Raw genomic sequence first — 21589 nt, 5'->3', positions numbered from 1 at the left:
AGGGAGATTGAAGCGCTTTCGAAATAAATAAATAAATAGTTTGAAAAGTTAATTAAACATTGACTGTGTCACATGAGATGGGACATGTTTTTATATTTCAGAAAAAATGTATTTAAGTGGTAAAAGCTTTAGGACACCTCATCCCGCTCATGGATGAGGTTTCCCAAAAACGATGAAGGCCGCTTGGCCTTTTCACCTGCCTGCTACCCTTAAGGTTGGACAGGCAGTATAAACAATTATATTAATTAATTTGTTAATGGCCTTAAAAGGCCTATCAGTTATCGGCCGGTACGCAGTTGACTCCGGCGCACACCCGCGAACGAAACATTGCCTGACAGCGCAATGACGTCAGGACGCAAGCCCGACATCATCGTGCGTCATTTTACATGCAGGTATGTTGGACCTGCCCCCGCACACCGACTGAAAAATTCAGGCCTCTAATCCACAGACAAACAGAAAATAAAAAGGCATGTTCTTTACAGCAGTCCAGCAGAAATAAAAAGATATGTTCCTTACAAAGGGAATACAAGTCTATACAACTTGGACTACTGTTGGTCCCATGGCTAGCTTTAAAACTGACAACTATCTATGCTTTAGGGAATATTTTAATTGCACTGGGTGTTAACGTGTGCCTCATAAACAAGTGCTAATACAAAACAGGCAATAAAAGTCCGGTACAAAAAATACCTAGGAGAATTGGGGCTCTGGATAAACATAGGGCATTGAAGAGTTTCAGATAGACTGAAGAATGGGAAAGGAGGTCTTCTGATGCAGTGGGTAGTGTCCCTGCCTCTGAGCCAGAAGCTACAGGTTCAAGTCCCACTCTAGGATGGTCAAACAGGTTGATTATCAATTGATTGTAAATCCTTCCAATGTATTTATGGCAGGTAGTGAGAGTACCAGATAAAATTAGCTGTCAAAACAGACAGAAGTACATGCTCTGTCTGCCTCTTTTATCAGTGGGAGCAAGAAGCTTGAAAGTCTAAAGAATGGGTAAAATATCAGGATTTAAATCTAAATGAAGATATGCTGCACTCCCTTCCCTCCAACAAGCTCAGAGTGTGAATGAGTCAGCATGGAGGTTTCTGATATACAGGTTGTTAGAAATTTTGAAATACTGGGCAGGATTTCGGGCACAGTCGGTGGGCCCGGGAGCGGCCGGGAAATGGGACGCCCCCCCCCCACCCCCGCAATCGGCACCCGGCCGTGATTGGCCAGCCATCGTGAAAGGCGTGCTGAAATGCCTAGCGGTGCCTGGGTGGAGATGGGAGGAGAGCGAGCGCTGAAGTCAGCACGGGCATAGGGGAGCATGGAAGTAATGCTCCCTGAAGGCAGAGAGCTGCCTCAGGGAGCTGACGAATTTAAAATCAATAAAAACCGAATGTAAAATCCAGAAACAATGTCCATACGTCAAAATGAGTCACCTCAACATACGGGTGGTGAAAATGATGCCCACGCCTTTTTATCTGTTTTTTTAATTAATCTCGGAAACCTTATCCCGCCCTTAGATGAGGTTTCCTCAAAAATGCAACAGCCGCCTGGCCGATTCACCCACCCGTCAGCTGTAACCTTGGACAGACAGCAAAAAATCCCCACTAATTGAAACTTTAATGGTCTTACTAGGCCTCTTAATTGTCAGTGGGTGCACTGCCGGCTCTCGCACATGCCAGCTGACTGAAATATCACGCACGTCATTGTGCACTATTTTACGCCTGATCGGGTTGGGTATGAGCCTGCCCATAGGATGTACAATTCTGTTCAATGAGTCATACTATTTTCTATCATTTCTTCAATAAATGAAATCCAAAGGATTGATCATTACGCTAGCTTCTTTACAAACTACACTGGCCTTGGATTTATAACAGGAGGTTGCGTTTGAATTCTGCAATTAATTCAGTGGTAAATTGTTAACCAGGCATTATTAATTTCAGCACGAGAAACATGCATTCGGACATGTATTCTATTCCAGTGATCGGCTAATATAACTAGATGAACAATAATTAATCCTGTTTACCTGATGCTCGTTTTATTTACTGGATTAGAATTTCCATGAGAATTCACCAATCCCCCACTATTATTTTGGTGGAAACCCAAGGGAATGTTCCTTGAATTTCTAAAGTAAAATCCCGATTTTAAGTTGGGGAGGAAATCAGGCAGACAGCGATGGAGATCAGCGCCAAAACCGCCTGACCTTGACAGTGTGAGCGCCGAGCAATTTTAACTCCAGGGTCCCATCAGCAATTGCCCAGTGGTCAGCAGGTGGGAGCAGATTTCTGGGAGGAAGCTGGTTGGCAACTGGAACCAAAGAAGTGGTCCCCATATCTAGGTAAGTTGTGGGGAGAAGGTTTTAAGGAGGATCTTGTGATCAGGAATGGCAGAGCAGGAGAGGCCTAAACATTCTTTGTGGTGCTGGATAAATGCTTCTCTCCCTCCTGGTCCCTCAAGGAAAATGAAACACGTGGTTCCTCTTTGGATCTCTTTTCCACTCAGGCTACTGCAGTCAAGGTCCAATAATGTAATCGGAGACCAGTCTGCATATTTAAAGAAGAGCCTCACTAGTGTCAACCGGGTATTGTTACCACCTACTCAGAAGGGCAGCTAATAACGGAAAACTGCAGGATGGGGGTAAGATGTTGATGGGTAAGTCTCCCAGCTAATTTTAACTGACTGGAGACAGGACCGCCTCTTCTGTTTAATTGTCTAAACCACTCCAGTTCAGACCCTTCATCGGAATCCTAATCTATATTTTCCAGCTCTGCTGTTCTATAAATTTAATCCCTTGGGAACTCCTTTTAAATAAATCCTCCTGTGGCAGCACAGCCAGAATTTTTTTTTAACATGTGATCAATATCTGACTAAATAAAACAACATTCCAAAAGGTTGCAGTATTATATTTCGAAAACTACTTTAAGAATTGTTTTAAAACCGTCCTCAATGATGCTTGTGAAATGATCTTACCCATATTATATCTGGCTGTTGGACAGGATGTTTGTTTTAAAATTTCATAAACCTGTAAAGAATTTAAACAAAAAAAAATCAAAGATCGCAACTAGAACTACATCTAAGTAAGAGAGCAGGGGTGTCCCAAATTGCTAATCGTGGACCTCAAACCACCATTGGATCCCAAGGCAATTGAGACCTAAATGCGTTTACATGTCATATAACCTCAGAATGCAGGGAAGCATATGTCAATGAATGGTAGGTGCAGGTTCCCAGGTATTGCATATTTTCACTTGAAAGTCCAACTGGCCTGTACCCAGGGAACCCCAGTGTGCAATGAAACTCTTAAAGGGGAATAGACTTTGTGCAGCTTTTTTGGTGAGAAATTTACAGTACAGTGGATGGTTGGGGGGGTGGTGATTGGGGGGGTGGTTGTTAAATTTGTTTCTATAATTTTGAATTAACATGTACTTTTTGCAACAATTTTCATTTACCAATTGCAATAAATTTGTTCTTAAAAATCCCCCCAAAAAGATCCATTCTTGTTTGCTAAGTTGACAGAAGCATACATAGGATTTCAGCAGAACAGGAACAGAAGAAGAAGGAAGAAGAATATTTCCAGTGTTAACCCTCAAAGGAGCTCAGGAAACCACTGTAACAGGGGTGTCAAACGCAATATACATGGTGAGCCTGTTCATCATCTTGGCACTCCTGGTGAGGCACATTCGGCAAAGGTTATTTGGACGCAGGGGTAGAAATTGGTATGTGTCCCGCTTGTTTTTGGGAATTCAACAAGTGCGTGTGGTCATGGGTACATGGTCATGCACCGCCATACTGCTCCTTGTATTTAGGGGTACCATATGGCTACCTCAACTGAATACTGTGATGGCACACTAATAGGTCTTTTCATGGTCAAAGTAATTAAAAATGACTTTAGTCCTTACAGTTTGACAGTCTGACTTACTATTCGACTGCGGGTTGCACTGTCAAAAAATGTTTCCTTATTCGTTATGTTGTACCTGTAAAAAAATAGAAACACAATCAATTGTTTGTGCATTCCCCCACCCTCCTACTCTTTGCTTTACCACCTCCCCACCCTCCTTCGAAGCAGAATTTTCAGGCATTCTCTCTGGAAACTCCTGCTTAAACCCCTAATCTTCTCCAACAAAAATCTTTTCAACCAACCCTCACACCATGCTCCACTGTCTGCTCCTTCATTGCTTCTATTTTCACTTCATCTCACCTGTGTAAAATGCTTTGCGATGTTTTTTACATTATTGTAATTTTAATTGAATAAATATTTGAAAAAGCAAAAAGGGAATGTAGAGAGAGAATAGAACAAGGAGGAGAGCCCTTCCAAAAGGCACCGCAGGGATGTGCTGTAAAGTTTTATGATTGTCTGATTCTATTCCACCTTCTACTTATTAAATTGAACCCATGTTGCCTTTGATTAAATTAAGCCCAATTGTTTTCTGCAAATGCAATTTTAATAGCCAGAGACAATTAATAACCCTATAAAGTCAAGACTGTACTGGGAATTATTTTTATATGGCAGCTAAGACATAAAAAACAAATGATGAGCTATAGGTTCTGATGATAAACTTTGATATAGATTTTACATATAGATTTTGATGATAGATTCCAGAATTATTTGACCACTGCAATGATTAGTCTTGCATTTCTTTAACTTGTGTTGTATACATCAGAACATCTAAAAGATAGTGATAATAAACCTCTTCAAAATTATATGCTTTCCAAAATGATGCCTTTTTTTGTGAATTACTTACAAATGCATCTTGTCTCTGGTGAAGGGATGTGACAGGTGCTTTCCTGTCTGGGTTGACTGTCCAACTTTAGGCAGTAAAGGCTTTGTGAACTTTTGCCAGATTGAGTTCACTTTTGCTGTGATCCCATCCTCCTGTTTGATTTCAAAAGCCTGAAAAAGAACAAAAGCATGAACACTCAGATTAATGGCAGCCAAGTAGGACCATCCAAACTCGACATCACTTACCCCAGAGCATGAAGTGTATTCTTTACCTACCATTTCCCAGTAGTCTAGTATGAGAGTAGGGCTTCATTCAAAATTTTTATTTAAATTTGTTTCTCCCTGCTCTCTCTAAATACCTTTAAGAGCATGATTACAATTATAGATAACCTTTTCCCAAGCTGGAAATTTCATCTTGAAAAATATATATCCAGTAAAATAAAGCACCAACATTGGCATTGGCATTGGAATTGCATATTTCAATGAGAATTCTGATAGGAGATATTAACTAACGTGTACCAGAATTCAGCTTTATCAATAAGAGATTGCAGCATTAAAACAAAGCAAATTCCATTAAATGACCAAGATTGCTGGAAATGATTAGGTAGTCAGTTTTGTCACTAACACAGGAAAAATGTAAGGATCATGTTATGTTATTTTGAATAAGGGTATATCTTGCAGTTGTTATGACTCAGCAGATGGTAAATGCTAAGTTGTTCAAATCCCAGAGGGAAGTTGAAACAACTGTTACAACTAATTTTCAAATTGTATGTTTTGAGATGCGAGCTTTGAATTCAGTAATAATAAGCCCACTGAGGTGTTTATAAAACTAAGTTTAAACATTTATTAATTAAAGAAAAGATTGTAAGCGCATACATATGTCTACAAATTACTAATACAATAATTTTTAAATCCCCAAGTTAATCTGATTCCCAGTTACACATTCATTAAGGCAACAGTAAAACACATTGGGCAAAATTTTTAGCTCGGTGGGCGGGCACGCCCCTGACCTGCTCGAGCGTAAAATGACGCACTTTGATGTTGGGCAATTGTCCCGGCGTCAACATTCAGTCATGTGATATTTCATTCTGCAGGCGTGCACCGGAGTCGGCAACGTGACCGCTGACAATTAAAAGGCCTGTTAAGGCCATTAAAGGATCAATGGAATAGAATTTTTCGCTGCCTTATGGTTGGTGGACAGATGAAAAGGCCAAAGGGGCCTTTGCATATTTTAGGAAAACTCATGCATGGGCGGGATGAGATTTCCTAAAGCAAATAAAAATGGAATTAAAAATTTTAAATGTAATTAATAACAGTAGGCGAAAAGAGAGATGGCATGACTCACATGTAGGAAACGGGAGCTCAGCAGGGCCATTTGAACTCTGTGTTGAGTTCAAACAGACCCTGTTTTCACTATAGCAAGGGCTTAAGCCGGCAGTGTGGGAGTCACAAATTTTTGGAGTAGAAATTAATGCTCTTGAAGGGCAGGCTCAACTCCATCCCACACCAACACCACCGCACCACTAAACGCCCCCCCATACGCAGTCCACTCTCCCCCCACACCCCTCCCCATCCCATCAGCCCCAAACCCCCAACTCCCCACTCCAATTCCCCCCATATTCCCTCCCTAGCAACCCACTCCCCTCCAAATCCCCCACCCCCTCCCCACCATCCCATCCCTTCCAAATCCCTCTGCCCCCGTCTACTCCCACCCCATTCTCTCCCCCCAGCCCACAGCCCCTCACCTCCAACTCCCCCCACCCCATCACACTCCACCCGTATTTAGTTCTTTATTAATTTTTTTTAAATGCTTCATCTCCCTGAGGCAGCTCTGGGCCCCACTCACCCTCCTCCCCCTACCACACAGGCAGTGTTGAACGCTGCTGCTTGCGTTTCACGCTGGGTGGGCCTTAATTGGCCTGCCAGCCTGAAATCGCATTCCGGCCTCGATGTTGGGCAGCGGGCGGCTTCCCGACTGCCCCCATTTGCTCCTGCTGAGCCTGCCCGACAAGGGTGAAATTCTGCCCATAGATCTTAAAAGACCCAAGCAAAGTAAATGATATACTGAACAGTCGAATGTAAAGTGAGTGAGTTCTCTTAACTTCACTCCCTGAGGACAGCAATTTGAGGCGTAGATGCTAAAGGCTTTTCACATTTGTTGAATCATGAACTGCCTACTCTTACACACAGTCTTCAGTCCTTTACACATATTTTCCCCTTTGAATGAAAATTCCCATTATTTCACTACGTCTTTGGACTTTACTTTTCTAATAATAAAACCCTCTCATAGTACTAAGTTTTACCAGTAATCTTTGGGAAAAATAAACGCACTCTTTCTAAACTTCACCTGACTAGGTGACATGGGGGCAGAGGGGATTTGGAGAGGGTGGGGTGGTGGGGAGGGGTTGGGGGGATATAGCCTCCTGCTGAGAGCACTTCTCCTCTTCCTCCCTTGTCTAGCAGCTTGTCCTCTGTGTCACCTCTGCTTATTCTCCCTGTCATTCTGTCGAGCAAGGGGAATGCAAACCTATTGCACCAATGTTAGGGAGAGAGTGGGTTTTGTATAGGATCCTTGAAATCTAAGTGAAGCCCAGTCATCACCTGCTACCACACTCCCTGTAGACTTCAGCAAGTTTAAATAACAGTACAAATCACTAAACACTTTGATAAACTTAGGAACAACCAGTAGAAATCAATCAGCAACTAAACTGTAGTAGTAGTTGATGATTCCTTTAAATAACATTAGTGGGGGTCCTTCCTGCTGCTGAACAGATGTTGAAATGTGTGTTAAGGAGCAGATGTTAGCTGGAGCATTAAGCTCCAAACTGGAGCTATCGTCATCAAGTTAGCATTACATGCTGATTAATATCACAATCTGCCTAAACTGCATTCTTCCGGCACATGGTCCCTGCGCCACAATAATGCCATACCTGAGATATTGCACCAACAAAGCCTGCACTGTAAATGTGCATGCATGCTACTGACATCATTTTAGAAGAAAAATGGAACCCATAACACCCAAACAACATGTGCTATGAAGTCGAATTTTACAGCTAAAGATCCAGAACTTTTCTCACAGACCTCAAAAGGCCATCATACAATAAGTGACGAAGATTAATCCAACCTTTCAACCTTTCTTACAAAAAATTGATTGGCCCTCAATACTGGGCTCAGCTTTAAGCCTCATATCAAGTGGTGCCATCTGATCCACCCATGCCCACCTCCCGACTGGTGGGAAACAGGTAAAATTAGCTCCCATGCTGGAATCCTGTAGTCCTTCCACTTCTCAGCTCCATCCTATATAAACTCAAATTATCTAGGTATAAGTTTGCACCATAAAAATATTTCTAGCAACTGCTACAAAGCTGAAGTCAGTTAGTCTTATAAACTCTGCTGATAAACTTGAGCTACACAGCAGCGGTTAACAAATTTATATAGACAAGATCCCACATTTCTCAACCCGTCAACTGACAATTACCTAAAATTGAGGTCTTAGAAGAAACAATTTATTAAACAGGTGATAAAAAAGTAAGAATGTAATAATCCCCAAAAGTAACTCCTTCTACAAAATGTGCAGAATTTTAACATTTTTAGGTTTTTCATATGTTCAAAAAAAATCAAACATTCACCCACTTCAAGATTTAAGTCCCTTTTTCTTATATACAAATATATTTTTACATCATTCCACCAAGCCAATGTTATCTTTCTGTCATTGTGTGGGTAGGGACACATGGGGCAGAATTTTGCCCTTGGCGGGCGGGCTCGGCGGGGGCAGTCAGGAAATCAAACGCCACCCGGTGATTGGCACCGCACGACGATTTCACGCTGCTGGGTCAATTAAAGCCCACCCAGCGTGAAACGTGAGCAGCAGCGCTGAGCGCTGCCTGTGCGGGGCAGGGGGTGGGGGGGGGAGTAGAGTCCGAGCCAGCTGAGCACGAACTTTGCACATGCGCAGGAGTGAGCACTGAATAATCTCCCTGAGGCACACAGCTGCCTCGGAGATGAAGAGATACAGAAAAAATAAAAATGTAATAAAACATGTCCCCTCATGTGCCTCTGTCACATGAGCAGGGACGTGTTATTAATGAATAATTAAAGTTTTTATTTTTATTTGCTTTTGGAAATCTCATCCTGCCTGTGGATGAGGTTTCTAAAAAAATTCAAAGACCGCTTGGTCTTTTCGCCTGCCTGCCAACCATTAGGTTGGACAGGCAGTGAAAATTTTAGTTTAATTGATAACTTAATGGCCTTATTAGGCCTTTTAATTGTCAGCGGGCATGCTGCCGGCTCCAGCGCGCGCCTGCCGACCGAACTATCGCGTGACTGCACATTGATGTCTGCATGCTCACCCAACGTCAACGCGCGTCATTTCACGCTCAAGGAGGTCAGGTGCGCACCTGCCCGCCAAGCAAAATTTCCGCCCATAGAAACAGATTCAGAGGCTCAATGTGGATCAGTAATGTTTTCCCTCCTGCGCTCTTTGAGCAGCAACTTGTCCATATGTTAAATGGGTTCCACTTTTGTGAGGTTCCTGACACTTTTTTTGATTATTTGTTCACTGGATGTGGGAATTTCTGGCTAGGCCAGCATGTATCGCCCTCCCTAACTGCCTTGAGAAGGTGGTGATGAGCCACCTTCTTGAACCACTACAGTGCTGATAGGTAGGGAGTTCCAGGATTTTGATTCAGCGACAGTGAAGGAACGATGATATAGTTCCAAGTCAGGATGATTTGTGGCTTGGAATGGAAGTGTCAGAAGTCTGCACACTTTTAATTTATTGACATTGCGTGAGAGTTAAGTTATGAAGCTTGCAACCTTTGATACTATCACTTAATGAGGTGCTGTAATTCACCCTTACAGAAGTCTCTGCAAAATGTATTTGGATATTTAAATGTCCCTAAAGCTCTTCATTTAAAGAGTGATTGATATGAGTTGGCCCTGAACCAAGTAGAGGTTCAGAAAGTCATAACTGTATCCAGGGCATTGCAAGGCCACTAAACATAAGCTACAGCCATATAACATAGTTGACATAAAATGGAAAATAAAATATTTTGTTTAAAATAGTTCACTAGATATACTGATTATAATTACAATAATATCTAGCATGTGCCAAAGGGGTTTTAATAAAGTAAATAAGGAGAAACTGTTTACACTGGCAGGGCAATTGGTAACCAGAGGACACCGATCTAAGATAATTGTCAAAAGAACCTGAAGAGAGACGAACAAAATAGAGAATGTTTGCAGTGAGTTCATCTGGAACATGCTGCCTGCAAGGGTGGTGGAAGCAAATTCGATAATAACTTTCAAAAGGGCATTTGAGATGTATTTAAAAAGGAAAGTTTTATGAAGCTAATGGGAAAAGTAGGGCAGTGGAACTAATTGGATAGCTCTTTAAAGACCTAGCACAGACATGATAGTCCCAATGGCCTCCATCTATGCTGGAGGATTGTACAATTTTATCCATCTCTGAGGTTCTCCATTGAGTGAACAACTTCCTGGTGCCTTAGGTACAATTCTGAATCATTGTTACAAGCATTTCTCCTGAAATACTTGTAGCACTACAGAATGCTTTGGTACCATATAATTCTATAAGTAAACGGTTACAGAATTTCAATTTCAGCCGAATTTAAAGCGCTAAACATTGAATTCACTTGCATTAGAAAGATACAGTTCATTGCCCTTTCTCATCTGGCACCTAATATGAAGTGGATGATGGAGTGGATGAAGTTCATCTCCGTCTTCTATTTGTAAAGTTCAATGTTAAACTTGTCTGAGTAATCGCAAAATGGTTTCTATTGGGCATAAATCTAAAGTTAAAATTACTTGTAATTCTGTAGAAATTGACAGTGTCACAACAAAAAGAGCAGTCGGAAGAATTTTAATGATAATATTACTCTCAGTTCCACTTGAGGGATGTCCAGTTAGAGAAAGCTTCACATTACAGCTAAATCTAATTCTATACCTAATTGGGGACATTGGGACTGAGTGCAAACATTCCATTAACAAGTGTTCCCATACCTCATACTGCAAGTGCTAAATGATAAATAAAATATGGGTTCAAGCTCAAGGATTTTGTTGAACTGAGTTCTACAATCTTTAACTCATATATTTTTTATTAAGTAGAGCCACACATGTTGTCATTCCCAGCTGTTAAACAAAATCCATGTTGTTCTAGGGTTCTCCTGTTTTAAGTTAGGTGGGAATCTGCCGGAATGACTGGAACCTAGGCCTGGCCCTTCCAAGAACCAACCTTTCATCAAATTTCTCGAGATGCTGTTTTGGAGCTGAAACCTCCAATTGCCTCTTACAAGACCATTGTTGTAGGATGGCGTAGGAACTCCAAACATCAAAGTTCCTATACCCCAACCATTGACTGGGATCCAGTGTATGGGCATGCCAATACACTTTGCCAGTATACTGGCAGACCCAGGGCCATGGGAACCAAATAGAGGTTCAGACAGGAATTGTGGCCCGAAGCCCTCAAGAATGGATAATAAATATATTTACCTTAATTTTTAAAGTGCTCCAACTGGGGGCAACTGAACCTTGGATCAAAACTACTGATCTCCAGGTGGTTGTACCCCAGAGATACGCCTCCCCTTTCCCCCAAGATACGCTACGGAACTCCTTGGAAGTCCCGATGCACTGACTACACAGGAATTGCCCAGGAAGTTTGGATTTCAAATGAGCAATTCCCTTGCATCTGGAACCCTCCAAAAAGGTCTCTAACTCTGAGTTAGAGTCAGAGACTTCAGATGGTTCCAACTCACTTACCTTGTTAGTTACCCAGAAAAAGTTAGAAAGATTAAAGCCAGTTCCAACTTCTGGGTAACTACACTACTGATGCCCCCACTTCCCACTGGACTCCCCTCCGGACACCCCCAACTATCCACAACTTCACAACTAACCAACCCCCACCCCCCCCCCCCCCCCCCACGACTATCCCCCACCACCTAACTACCCCTGACCTGACTACCCCATGACCACCCGACTATCCCCCAACCCCCCCGTCTATCCCCCAATCCCCTGACTACCTTGACTAGTGCCCCTAACCATCTGATTACCCCCAACTCGACTACCCCTTTGATCCTCCAGCTACCTTGACCCACCCTCCCCCCTCACCCACCCACCTGTCACCCTAACCCCTCACCCACCTGCCACCCTACTCCTTCACCCACCCACCTTTCACCCTACCCCCTAACCCACTGACCTTGCACACTTACCTTCTCTCCATAGCTTCTCAAAGTGGCTATGGGACCTTTAAGGTCTTTACTTACTCTAATACAGCAGCTAGAGCCATAAAAAGAGACCAAGGCTTCCACGATGATTCTCTCTGCTGCTCCCTGAAAGGATTGATGCACTGTGTAAGTTTGGAAGGAGCCTCCAAAGGAAGAGGGGCCCAGAAAAATTGTAGGAAAGTAAATAGGTAACTTTTTATCTGATCTGGGTCAGAAACAGGGATTCTGACCCAGGTCAGAAGTTTTCAGCGCTTGTCTCAGAGTGAGAGGAAAGAAGCTCTGGTCTTATGCTGGGCTTTCCAATTCCACTACAATGATGTCAATCCAGAGGAACCATCAGTTCTGCAGTTAACTGCTAGTGATAATTTTAAGAGATTTCCCGCTGCAGGCATTGAGAGGATCAACATCAGAGATCTGGACACATGTTGATATGTGTCATTCAGTGGCTTTTTGGTACTTTCATTTATGAACAAGAAACTAATCAGGCTCAACTTAGTGTCAAATAAATACCTCAAGCTTTATGTAAAAACATGAAACAATTGCTCCAGTTGAATTATTTCAGCTAAGGCTCCCCCCCAAATATTGCTATACTAATCCCTGCATTGGCCATCACTTTTATTGATAAACTCGACAATAGCTCACACTATTAATGTTAAACCTTATATTGGCTATCACTGCTATTGGTCTATCTAATAATGGCTTTCAAGTCCTCAAAGACTAGAAAAGCAAAATATTATTTAAATAGAGAGACACTACAGAAAGCTACAGGTACAGAAGGATCTGGATGTCCTCGTGCATGAAACAGAAAAAGTTAACATCTAGGTACAGCAACTATTTAGGAAGGCAAGTGGAAAGTTAGGGTTTACTGAAAAGGGGGATGGAGTATAAAAATAGGAAAGTCTCTCTAAAACAGTACAGGGTGTTGATGAGATCACACCTAGAACACTGTGTACAGATTTGCTCTCCTTTTTTAAGGAGGGATATACTTGCACTGGAGGTTGTACAAAGAAGGTTCATTTGGTTGATTCCTGGGATGAAGGGGCTTGTCTTATGAGGAAAGGTTAAGCAGTTTGGGCCTATGCTCATTGGAGTTTAGAAGAATGAGAGATGATCATATTGAAACATGTAAGATTCCGAGGGGGCTTGATAGGGTAGGTACTGCGAGAATGTTTCCCACATGGGGGAATCTAGAACTAGGGGGCAGTGTTTAAAAATAAGGCATCACCCATTCAGAGAAGAGGGTGCATGAATCTTTAGAATTCTCTACCCCAGAGGGCTGTGGAATCTGAGTCATTGAATATATTCAAGGCTGAGATACAGATTCTTGAACTATAGGGGAGACAAGGGTTCTGAGGAACAGGCAGGAAAGTGAAGTTGAGGCCAAGATCAGATCAGCCATGATCTTATTGAAAGGCAGAGCAGGCTCGAAGAGCTGCATGAAGAACTCTTGCTCCCATTTCCTATGTTCTTACCAACTTAAGTCCTGCAATAGCTATGATAAAACCTTACAATGGCTGTCATTTTTAATGGTGCATTTTACAATGGCTAGCACTCTGATTTAAACAATCAAACTCAAATATAGCAATCCCTTTAGGTGGCAAATATTCCAAAAATATTTTGGGAGGTTGACAATTTTAGAGGAAGCTTAGCTTTAATCCTTTAACAAAATGTTGTGTTGCAGCTTGTCATTGCAACATAATACAGGAGCTAATTTCCCAATGGATTCTGGGAACAGATTTCTGGTTCAGTCCAGAGATAATCGCCCATGAGAGCTGACCTACATCTTTATTACACAAATTGCCTCAAGCTGCTTAAAGGTCTACCTTCATGATCCAATAACAAATAAATCGCCAGCTCAGGACTCGAATAGCAACTCCAGCTGAGATATTTAAAATATGTCACGACAGGACTAGGGAACAATTCCTAGCAAAACACCTGAACTAAAAAGCACTTGTTAATTGATAATTCTACCTCTTGGCATATTAGTTATGCTTCAAAATGTATGTTCAATCATAGGAATTGGATGTAAGCCTTTCTCATTTGGAAATTGTACCAAATACAGTAGAATGTTTTTAAACTTTGCACAAAAAACTAATATGAAATAATTTTCATATGCTAGCATTGTACAAAACATAACAGTATATTACAAATATTTGGTATTTAACAGTATAGTTTAATTTTGCATTAATTTAATAGTGTTTTACTTTGGTTGGGGGTTCCACAGAATTTCATAATATAGGGTTCCTTAACCAAAAAAACAAGTTGAAAACCACAAATCTGGAACCTTAGCAGCAGCTGACCAATCGCTTTGAAAAAACTAAGGCAGACTCTCAAAGTTTGGCTACTGTAAAACAGAATTGCATTTAAGTCTGGGGGATGAAACAGAAATAACTGCGCAAGGTACATTGGAGTATGGGTTGTAATCTGAGCTGGATGTATATCCAGCATTCCACCAGTGACAATGAGCAGAACTATTCCATTAAACACACATGAAAGACTGAGGAGGGTACAAGTGTTGAAGAGACGAGATTTATTTTCTGGAATGGGGCTTACTCTGAAGAATGCCTTGTTCCTGGGAATTAGTTTTTTGAAGTTTTTTATAACATGCTTTTCTCCCACTAGTGGATAACCAATGACTAGTACAAATTTATTTAATTAATATTCCTCTCTTTTGCTACAACAAATGCTGGATTGAAAATAATGGATACAAACCCTATTGTTGCTGCCATCGAGATCAGGTATCAAGTTTTGTACTGTGCACATTCCATTCAAATGCCATTCCTGTAGCCCCAAGCACTTTCATGTATGCCAGCAAGCTTTACATTAAAATCGGGCATTCTGTTTGTTCTTAAAACATTTTTATCATTATTGATAGATATTTAATCTAAAAGGAGTGATTTTTTTTTGACAAGCCAACCAGCCCCACCATCCCCAAAAGGTACCGTAACATTCATTGATGATATTGAATCCTTGCTGTTCAGCGAATCTCTTAAATTCTGTGGAGGCGAATTGGGCTCTACTGTTGTATATTATTCTTTCAGGAATCCCTTGCTCAACAAACAGAACTCATGCCGCTGAGATCATTGTTGTAGCTGTCAAATCTTTCATCATTCAAATAAAAGGGAACTTTGAGTAGTAGTCAACAACTAAGAGATACCATTCTTGATAGTGTGTAAGTAAATTGGTTCCCCTCGAATGCCATGGTTTGGGTGGTACTTAAGGAGCTATCATCTCCTCTTTCTGCTGTGTATTCCTATACTACTGGCATACATTGAATGTAGACATAATGGGCAGAACATTGCCCTCATCGGGTCGGTGCGCGCCCCGACATCATTGCACACTCGCGCGATATTTCAGTCGGTGGGCATGGGTGGGAGACAGCAGCACGCCCACTGACAATTAACAGGCTTTTTAGGGCCATTAAAGTACCAAGTGAATTAAATTTGTCTCCTGCCCATCCAACCTTATGGTTGATGGACAGGTGAAAAGGCCAAGGTGTCTTTGGATTTTTTAGGAAACCTCATCCACAGGCAGGATGGGGGGCAGAATTTTCTGCCTGTCGGGCGGGTGGGCCCGACCCAATCTCTGGCGGGCGGGGAGCCAATCCCCGCCGGAGAAGTGGGCCCCGCCGCCATTTTACGTGGGTGGGCCAATTAAGGCCCACCCAGCATAAGGTCCGGCGGGAAGCGCTATGCGCTTCCTGTGCAAGCGGGGGATTCCCCAACAGCAAGAGTGCGCTCTTTCATGCATGCGCACGAAACAGCGCACATCTCCCTGAGGCTAAGTGCTGGATTGCAATAAGGGATTCAAACCCTTTTGTTGCTGCTTTCGAGATCAGGTATCAAGTTTTGTACTGTGCACATTCCTTTCAAATGCCATTCCCGTAGCGCCAATCACTTTCATGTATGCCAGCAAGCTTTACATTAAAATCGGGCATTCTGTTTGTTAAGAAATAATTGTAGGAGAAACATTTTATCAACATCTACTAACAAATATAATAATCTCCCAATGACAATGTCACATGAGATGGGACATGTTCATAAATTACACTAAAACTTTATTAAACGTTTTAATCCCTACATGAAACCTCATCACGCCAGTGGATGAGGCTTCATGTTTTTTTCTAATTCCAGCTGGGGCTCCTGACCTGCCACCGGCCTTAAGGTTGGGCAGGCAGGTCCTTTAATTGTTTCAATGATCCCATCAATAGCCTGAATTGGCCATTGACAGATCGGTGGGCCCACAGCTGATGTCGCTATGCCCCCGCCTTCCTGAAAATTTAAATGGGGCGGGATGATGTCGGGGGTTCCACCCGACGTCACCCCCCGTCATTTTACACATCGGCGAGCAGGCCCCGCCCCCTGCTCGCCGACGGTAAAATTCAGCCCAAGGTTTCCAACAATTCAAAATTAAATATAAAGTTTAACATTTCATTCATTACATGTCCCTGCTCATGTGACAGAGTGACATTAGGGGACATGTTTTTTTAACATTTTAAGTTCTTTATTTTTAATTTTTTTAAACCTTCAGCTTCCCGAGGCATCTCTGTGCCTTTGGAAGCTTTCATTGCACGCACTCGCAGCTGCTCCAGCCCACCCCCACCGAGCCCGCCCAACGAGGGCCAATATTTCTGATGTCTTTGTAGATGCCTATGCAGCACACAATGGTCATTCTCCATTGTGAGTTCTCTCCCATGAGATATTTATGGAATTTCTCACATCCATACACAACTAGCAAAAGCTCTCTTTCTATGTTGGTATATTTGGTCTCAGCTGATGTTAGAGCTTTGGATGTGAATACTATTGGTTTTCCCCCTCTTATCAGGGCTTCTCCAAGTCCTTTTGTAGAAATATCTCATTGCAGAGTGACAGGTTTCTCTCTGTGGTAGTATGATAGAGTTGTCCCCTTGGATACTACTTCTTTTGTTGAAACTCCTTTTGTGTGACTCTAACAACTGGTGCTTAACATCTTCTATCATCAGCTCTCATACATTTGCTGTGAGGTATGAAATCAGTCATGTACTGGATTGAGCCAAGGAAACTTCTCAATTATTTCTTCTCTCTTGGAGTTTCCGTTCCAGAGATGGCTGTGACTTATTCAGGACTCAGCTTACTCCATCAGATCCGTAAAGCATTCCAAAGAATTGGCATTCTGTCATATTCACAATGCATTTGTCTATGGTTAGCCTGATCTCAGTTTTCCTGGTTCTCTCTGTGGCTTCATACAGATGGTGGCCATAATCTTTTTCATCTACACCATAGATCTGGATATTATCAGCTATGCCGACTGTTGTTTTACATCCTCAGCATGTCTTGTCTACTTTCTGTTGGAACACATTCTGTCTCAATTTAAGGACAAAAGGTAGACGCAGAAATTTATACCAACTAAAGGGTGTATTGATTGTTGTCAACAGTGAAGATTGCTCGCCAAGCTTCACTTTCCAGTAGCCATTTCTGGCATCAAGCTTGCTGAAAACCTTTGCCCCTATCAGTGCTGGTGTGATCTCTTCCAGTGTTAGAATAGGGAGTAATTCCTCTTTATTGTTTGATTAAGATTTTTGTAATCCAGGCAACTTTTTAGTCGTCCATTTGGTTTCTCTTTCACTACGATGGAATTTACTCAATCCATTGGCTCTGTGATTATGATGAGCACCTTCTTTTCTTCCACCTCTTGGAACTCTCTTTCAAACTTTCCTTTGAGTTCCATTGGTACTTTATGTGGAGGTGAATCACTGGCTTCTTCATTGGATCAATAATCAAAACCTTCAAAGCATCCAACCATCTTATCAAAATACTCTGGATACATTTGGACCAGATCTTCATTCCTCCTGATCTGTGGGCACTTTTCAGTCAGTGTGCTACCTACAGTTCTTAGGGTGGAACCGTCCATGCCCACTGGTGTTGGGCGTGCTTCGGTGGCGTGAGCGGACAGTATGGCGAGAAGGCCAAAAATCGGTTTCACAATCTCATGAAAGCAGTTTGCAATCGTCTGCTCAGCCTGTTGATGGTGGGCCATATCCCCCACCATTGGATGTTGGGAACCTCATTGTAATACATCTGCACATCATTATTAGGCCAGCCCGCCGGAATCATCCCCACCCCTGCTGGATCGTCTGTCCACATTAGCTTGATTGCACACCGGTGCAGGACCTGTCTTGACAAGTGTGACGTACAGAAGTTGGGACTTATGGTCAGGGCCTTGCTCATATCATGGACATCCAAGGAGCAGAAGATGCTGGAGCCTGACATCAATGGCATACTGGAGAAGCATCCATGGCATGCTGGGTAGATTCTTATGAACATGGCTCTGCTGTGTGAGGTGAGTATGATCCGTGAAGGATCTGCGTGCGTGGGAGACTGCTTGCACGAGGCTCCAAAAGGCCCCACCAAACACACACTTCTCCCTCCAGAGTTACTCATTGGCCAACTGCTCCCCCTGCGGTGACAGAGGACAAAGTTATGGGATTCACAGGCAAAGGAGATTCAAAGGGAATGGACAGCCTCTGAGATTCCTGAGTGACCCAGGAGTGTCCAGCTGCTGCTCCTCTCCTTTCAGGTGCCTGAGGGCCCCGGCTTGAATCCTTGAGGGGAAGGAGAGCCTGGTGTGATGTCAAGGTGCCCCGTTTCCCTCTCGTGTTGCCATTGCAAAAACTCACCCATGGCTCTTGCGATGACGTGCAGGTCTGCACACTTGTCCGCATTCTGCTAGACTAGAGTCTCCATGGCATCTGCCATCCTCCCCATGGAGACCTCCATACATGCACATCTGGACACCATTTCATCAGAAAGTAGTTGGACGCACTCCTCAGACTCACCTGCCACTCCATTGAGGGCTTCCAATAGCTCTGCGTGACGTTCCCACACCTTCTGCTGACTATCCAGGATGAGTTGGAAGGCAAAATCTAAAGCCTCGTCATCTGCCTCAAACCTCATAGATGCCTGATCCCCTGCAGTCCTCCAAGTGCCAGGGAGCTTGGCCAAACCTGCCTCCTCCTGCTGCAAACATGTGTCCATGTGGTGACCAGCAGGGTGTGAACCTGAGCCTGCTTTAGATCTAGGTCCCAACGAGGTTTGTGTTTCTGTGCTGGTACAGGATGCAGAATTCATCTTTGCGTTGAGAGATTGTCAGGATGATGTAATAATTACCGTAATGTTATTGGAATTTATTGTAAAATTGTGGTATCTGTGTGTGCGTGTGTGTGTGAGAGAGAGACTTAATTAGATTAAAGGCAGCTGGTGTGAAGGCTTTGATGTAAGCATGGTAAACTGGGGAGAAATTTAAAATGTAAGAAGTTAAGGGAATATTTGCATTTTAAATAAGCCAGACTAAGTTGTTTTCAAAAGAGGGAGTGAAATATTACAAATAGCCAGGAGAAGTAAGAAACAGTGTGTTCATTTTTTCCAAAGGTTATAACTTGGTACTATGAGAGATTTTTATTATCAGAAAGTTTAAAGCCCAAAGACATAGTGAAACAATGGGAATTTGCATTCAAAGGAAAAATACGTATAAAGGAGCAAAGGCTGTGTGTAAGGGTAGGCACTTTTAAGATCTAACAAGTGTGAAAAGCCTTCAGCATCTATGCCTCAAACTGCTGTCTTCAAAGAACTGAAGTTAAGAAAACTCACTTTGAATTCGACTGGTTCAGGGTATCATGTTTCTTTAACAAAACAGAATTACCTGGAAAAACTCAGCAGGCCTGGCAGCATCGGCGGAGAAGATAAGAGTTGACGTTTCGAGTTCTCACGACCCTTCAACATGTTTATCATGTTATCATGTTTCTTTGCCTGGGCCTTTTAAAATCTATTTGTCTCACTACTGCCTTAACAAAAGTGTAACTGGGAGTTAAACTAACTAGGGGGGTTATAAGTTATCACAGTAGTAATTTGTAAATCTATGTATGTATTTAAAAGCATTTTTTCTACTCATAAAGGTTTAATTTAGTTTTGTAAGAAACCTATAAGACTTGGTGCTCCTATTACTACTGAATTCTCAAAATCAATACAAACTGCCAATCAGTTGTGGCAGTTGCTTCAAGTTTCCCTTTAGGATTTGATCAACTCAGCAGTTACCGTCAGCTGAGCCATATAATGTGGTGCAGGATCCTCACGAGCATGCTTGTTGCCAATCTCACTATCACCACAGGCACGGTCCATGTACTCACCAGTCAGTGTGATGGCACACTCCTCAAAGTGAGTAGGGGCCTAATATGGGCCACTCCACCCCCAGTCTGGGACCTCTCCCTGCTGATGTGAGCCAGCTTCTCCTGCGTGAAAACAGATGGAGAGAGTGTGAGCAGGACACATGGCACTGCATGGAATGTTTGTTTGGTGAGCTGGGCCATGGGCAGGATAAGGAAATGAGCTCGAGAGGGTACGAGCCTGATGGAAATGTGAGGGTGTGTGTGAGAGTCAGTGGTGTTGTCCCTTGAGGTGTGAGATCCCTGTGGATGTGTGATGGGTTAGTGAGTGTGTGAGTTGAGAGTGATGAGAAGAGTGGGTTACCCTGGCAGAATGGATTAGGCCATTCATCCTGTAGCAGCACTGGGTTGATGTCCTCTTTTGCAGGGCATTGGTGCTGACCACTGCCACCCAGGCTGTATTGGTGATGCAGCTGCCCATCTTGCAGCCCGAGCAGGGGTTAGAGGACATCGCGGCAGGCCTCCATGTTCAAAAGGTGTTCGAGGGATGTGTCACTGAAACAGGGGGATTTGGAGTCTTTTTGCCTTTCAGGCCACCTGTGTTCCGTGCAGCAGTCCTGGGCTGGAAGCACTGAAGTGCGGCGCCCGGCATAATGAAGCGGCAAGGTAATGGCATGGCAGGTGAATGAGAGCCTGCCCACCATGGAAACAGCGAGTTTCCCGGGAATGCATAATTAATGTGGGTTTGGGACAATACGGCTTGAAAGGCCACCATTGCAGCCAGCAGGTGAAACGTCGTTTTACCCACCCACCACCACACAGTGCAAATCTGGGTCAATTCCAGCCTTAGTATTGCCTCCATCTTCTCACAGTTTACTGAGAAAGCTGCAGATCTTCACAACTGTTCATCCCCAGGAGAGCAGGACCCTCAGTTTCAGAGACGTAGAACATACAGTTAACATCCGTTCATTCATGTATCCCTCTGTTTTGAGTTGTTCCTAGCTATTGAATCTCAGTTCCCCGTATGCCGTTAGCACGATGGTGCTTGGCTTCAGAGCACCTTTCCTTGGATAACCATTTTCTTTCAAATTTTGTAGCAAAGATCTGCTGGTGTAGTCTGAGTGAGATGATGTTACTCTGTGCTTTGTTATTAAGCTTCATATTTATGGTTGTGGGATTATGTCTCACCCCCTTCCTGCTCTGAATGGTGATGTGAATTTCTTTTCTCTGGGAATTTACTCATTTAGCCACTTAATGCAGTTGTATGGTCCCTATGCCTATTATGTCCTCAAACTCATTGTCAACTTCCAGGGTATGGATGTTTGGTATCTTTTACTTCTCATTCACCCTGTTGCTGTCTTTTATAATCCATTCGCCTTCGCCTTTCTTTGCTCTGCACATATTTTCCCAGTGATTGAGCCTTACACAAGCTCTGCAACTTGATCATATGTGGGACATTTCCTTCCATCCTTCCATGGATTCATTTGGCTGTCCACTGTCTTGCATATC

General features: G+C 42.9%; 1 protein-coding gene across 5 annotated transcripts in view; it reads right to left on the bottom strand.

Moving 5' to 3' along the window:
* ano2b (anoctamin 2b) overlaps positions 1-21589 on the bottom strand; it is a 175670-nt gene that overhangs the window by 110099 nt on the left and 43982 nt on the right. For all 5 annotated transcript variants that reach the window (XM_041202729.1, XM_041202730.1, XM_041202733.1 and 2 more), the window contains 3 exons: positions 4728-4876; positions 3905-3959; positions 2959-3010 (listed from right to left, as the gene is read on the bottom strand). In XM_041202729.1, the coding sequence (XP_041058663.1) occupies positions 2959-3010; positions 3905-3959; positions 4728-4876 (256 nt within the window). The remainder of the gene's footprint in view (positions 1-2958; positions 3011-3904; positions 3960-4727; positions 4877-21589) is intronic.

Source organism: Carcharodon carcharias, chromosome 13 (genome assembly GCF_017639515.1).
Source record: "Carcharodon carcharias isolate sCarCar2 chromosome 13, sCarCar2.pri, whole genome shotgun sequence".
In the NCBI taxonomy this organism is placed as follows: Eukaryota; Metazoa; Chordata; class Chondrichthyes; order Lamniformes; family Lamnidae; genus Carcharodon; species Carcharodon carcharias.
The sequence above is the reverse complement of the archived record's forward strand: the minus strand, read 5'-3'. Positions and strand labels throughout refer to the sequence as shown.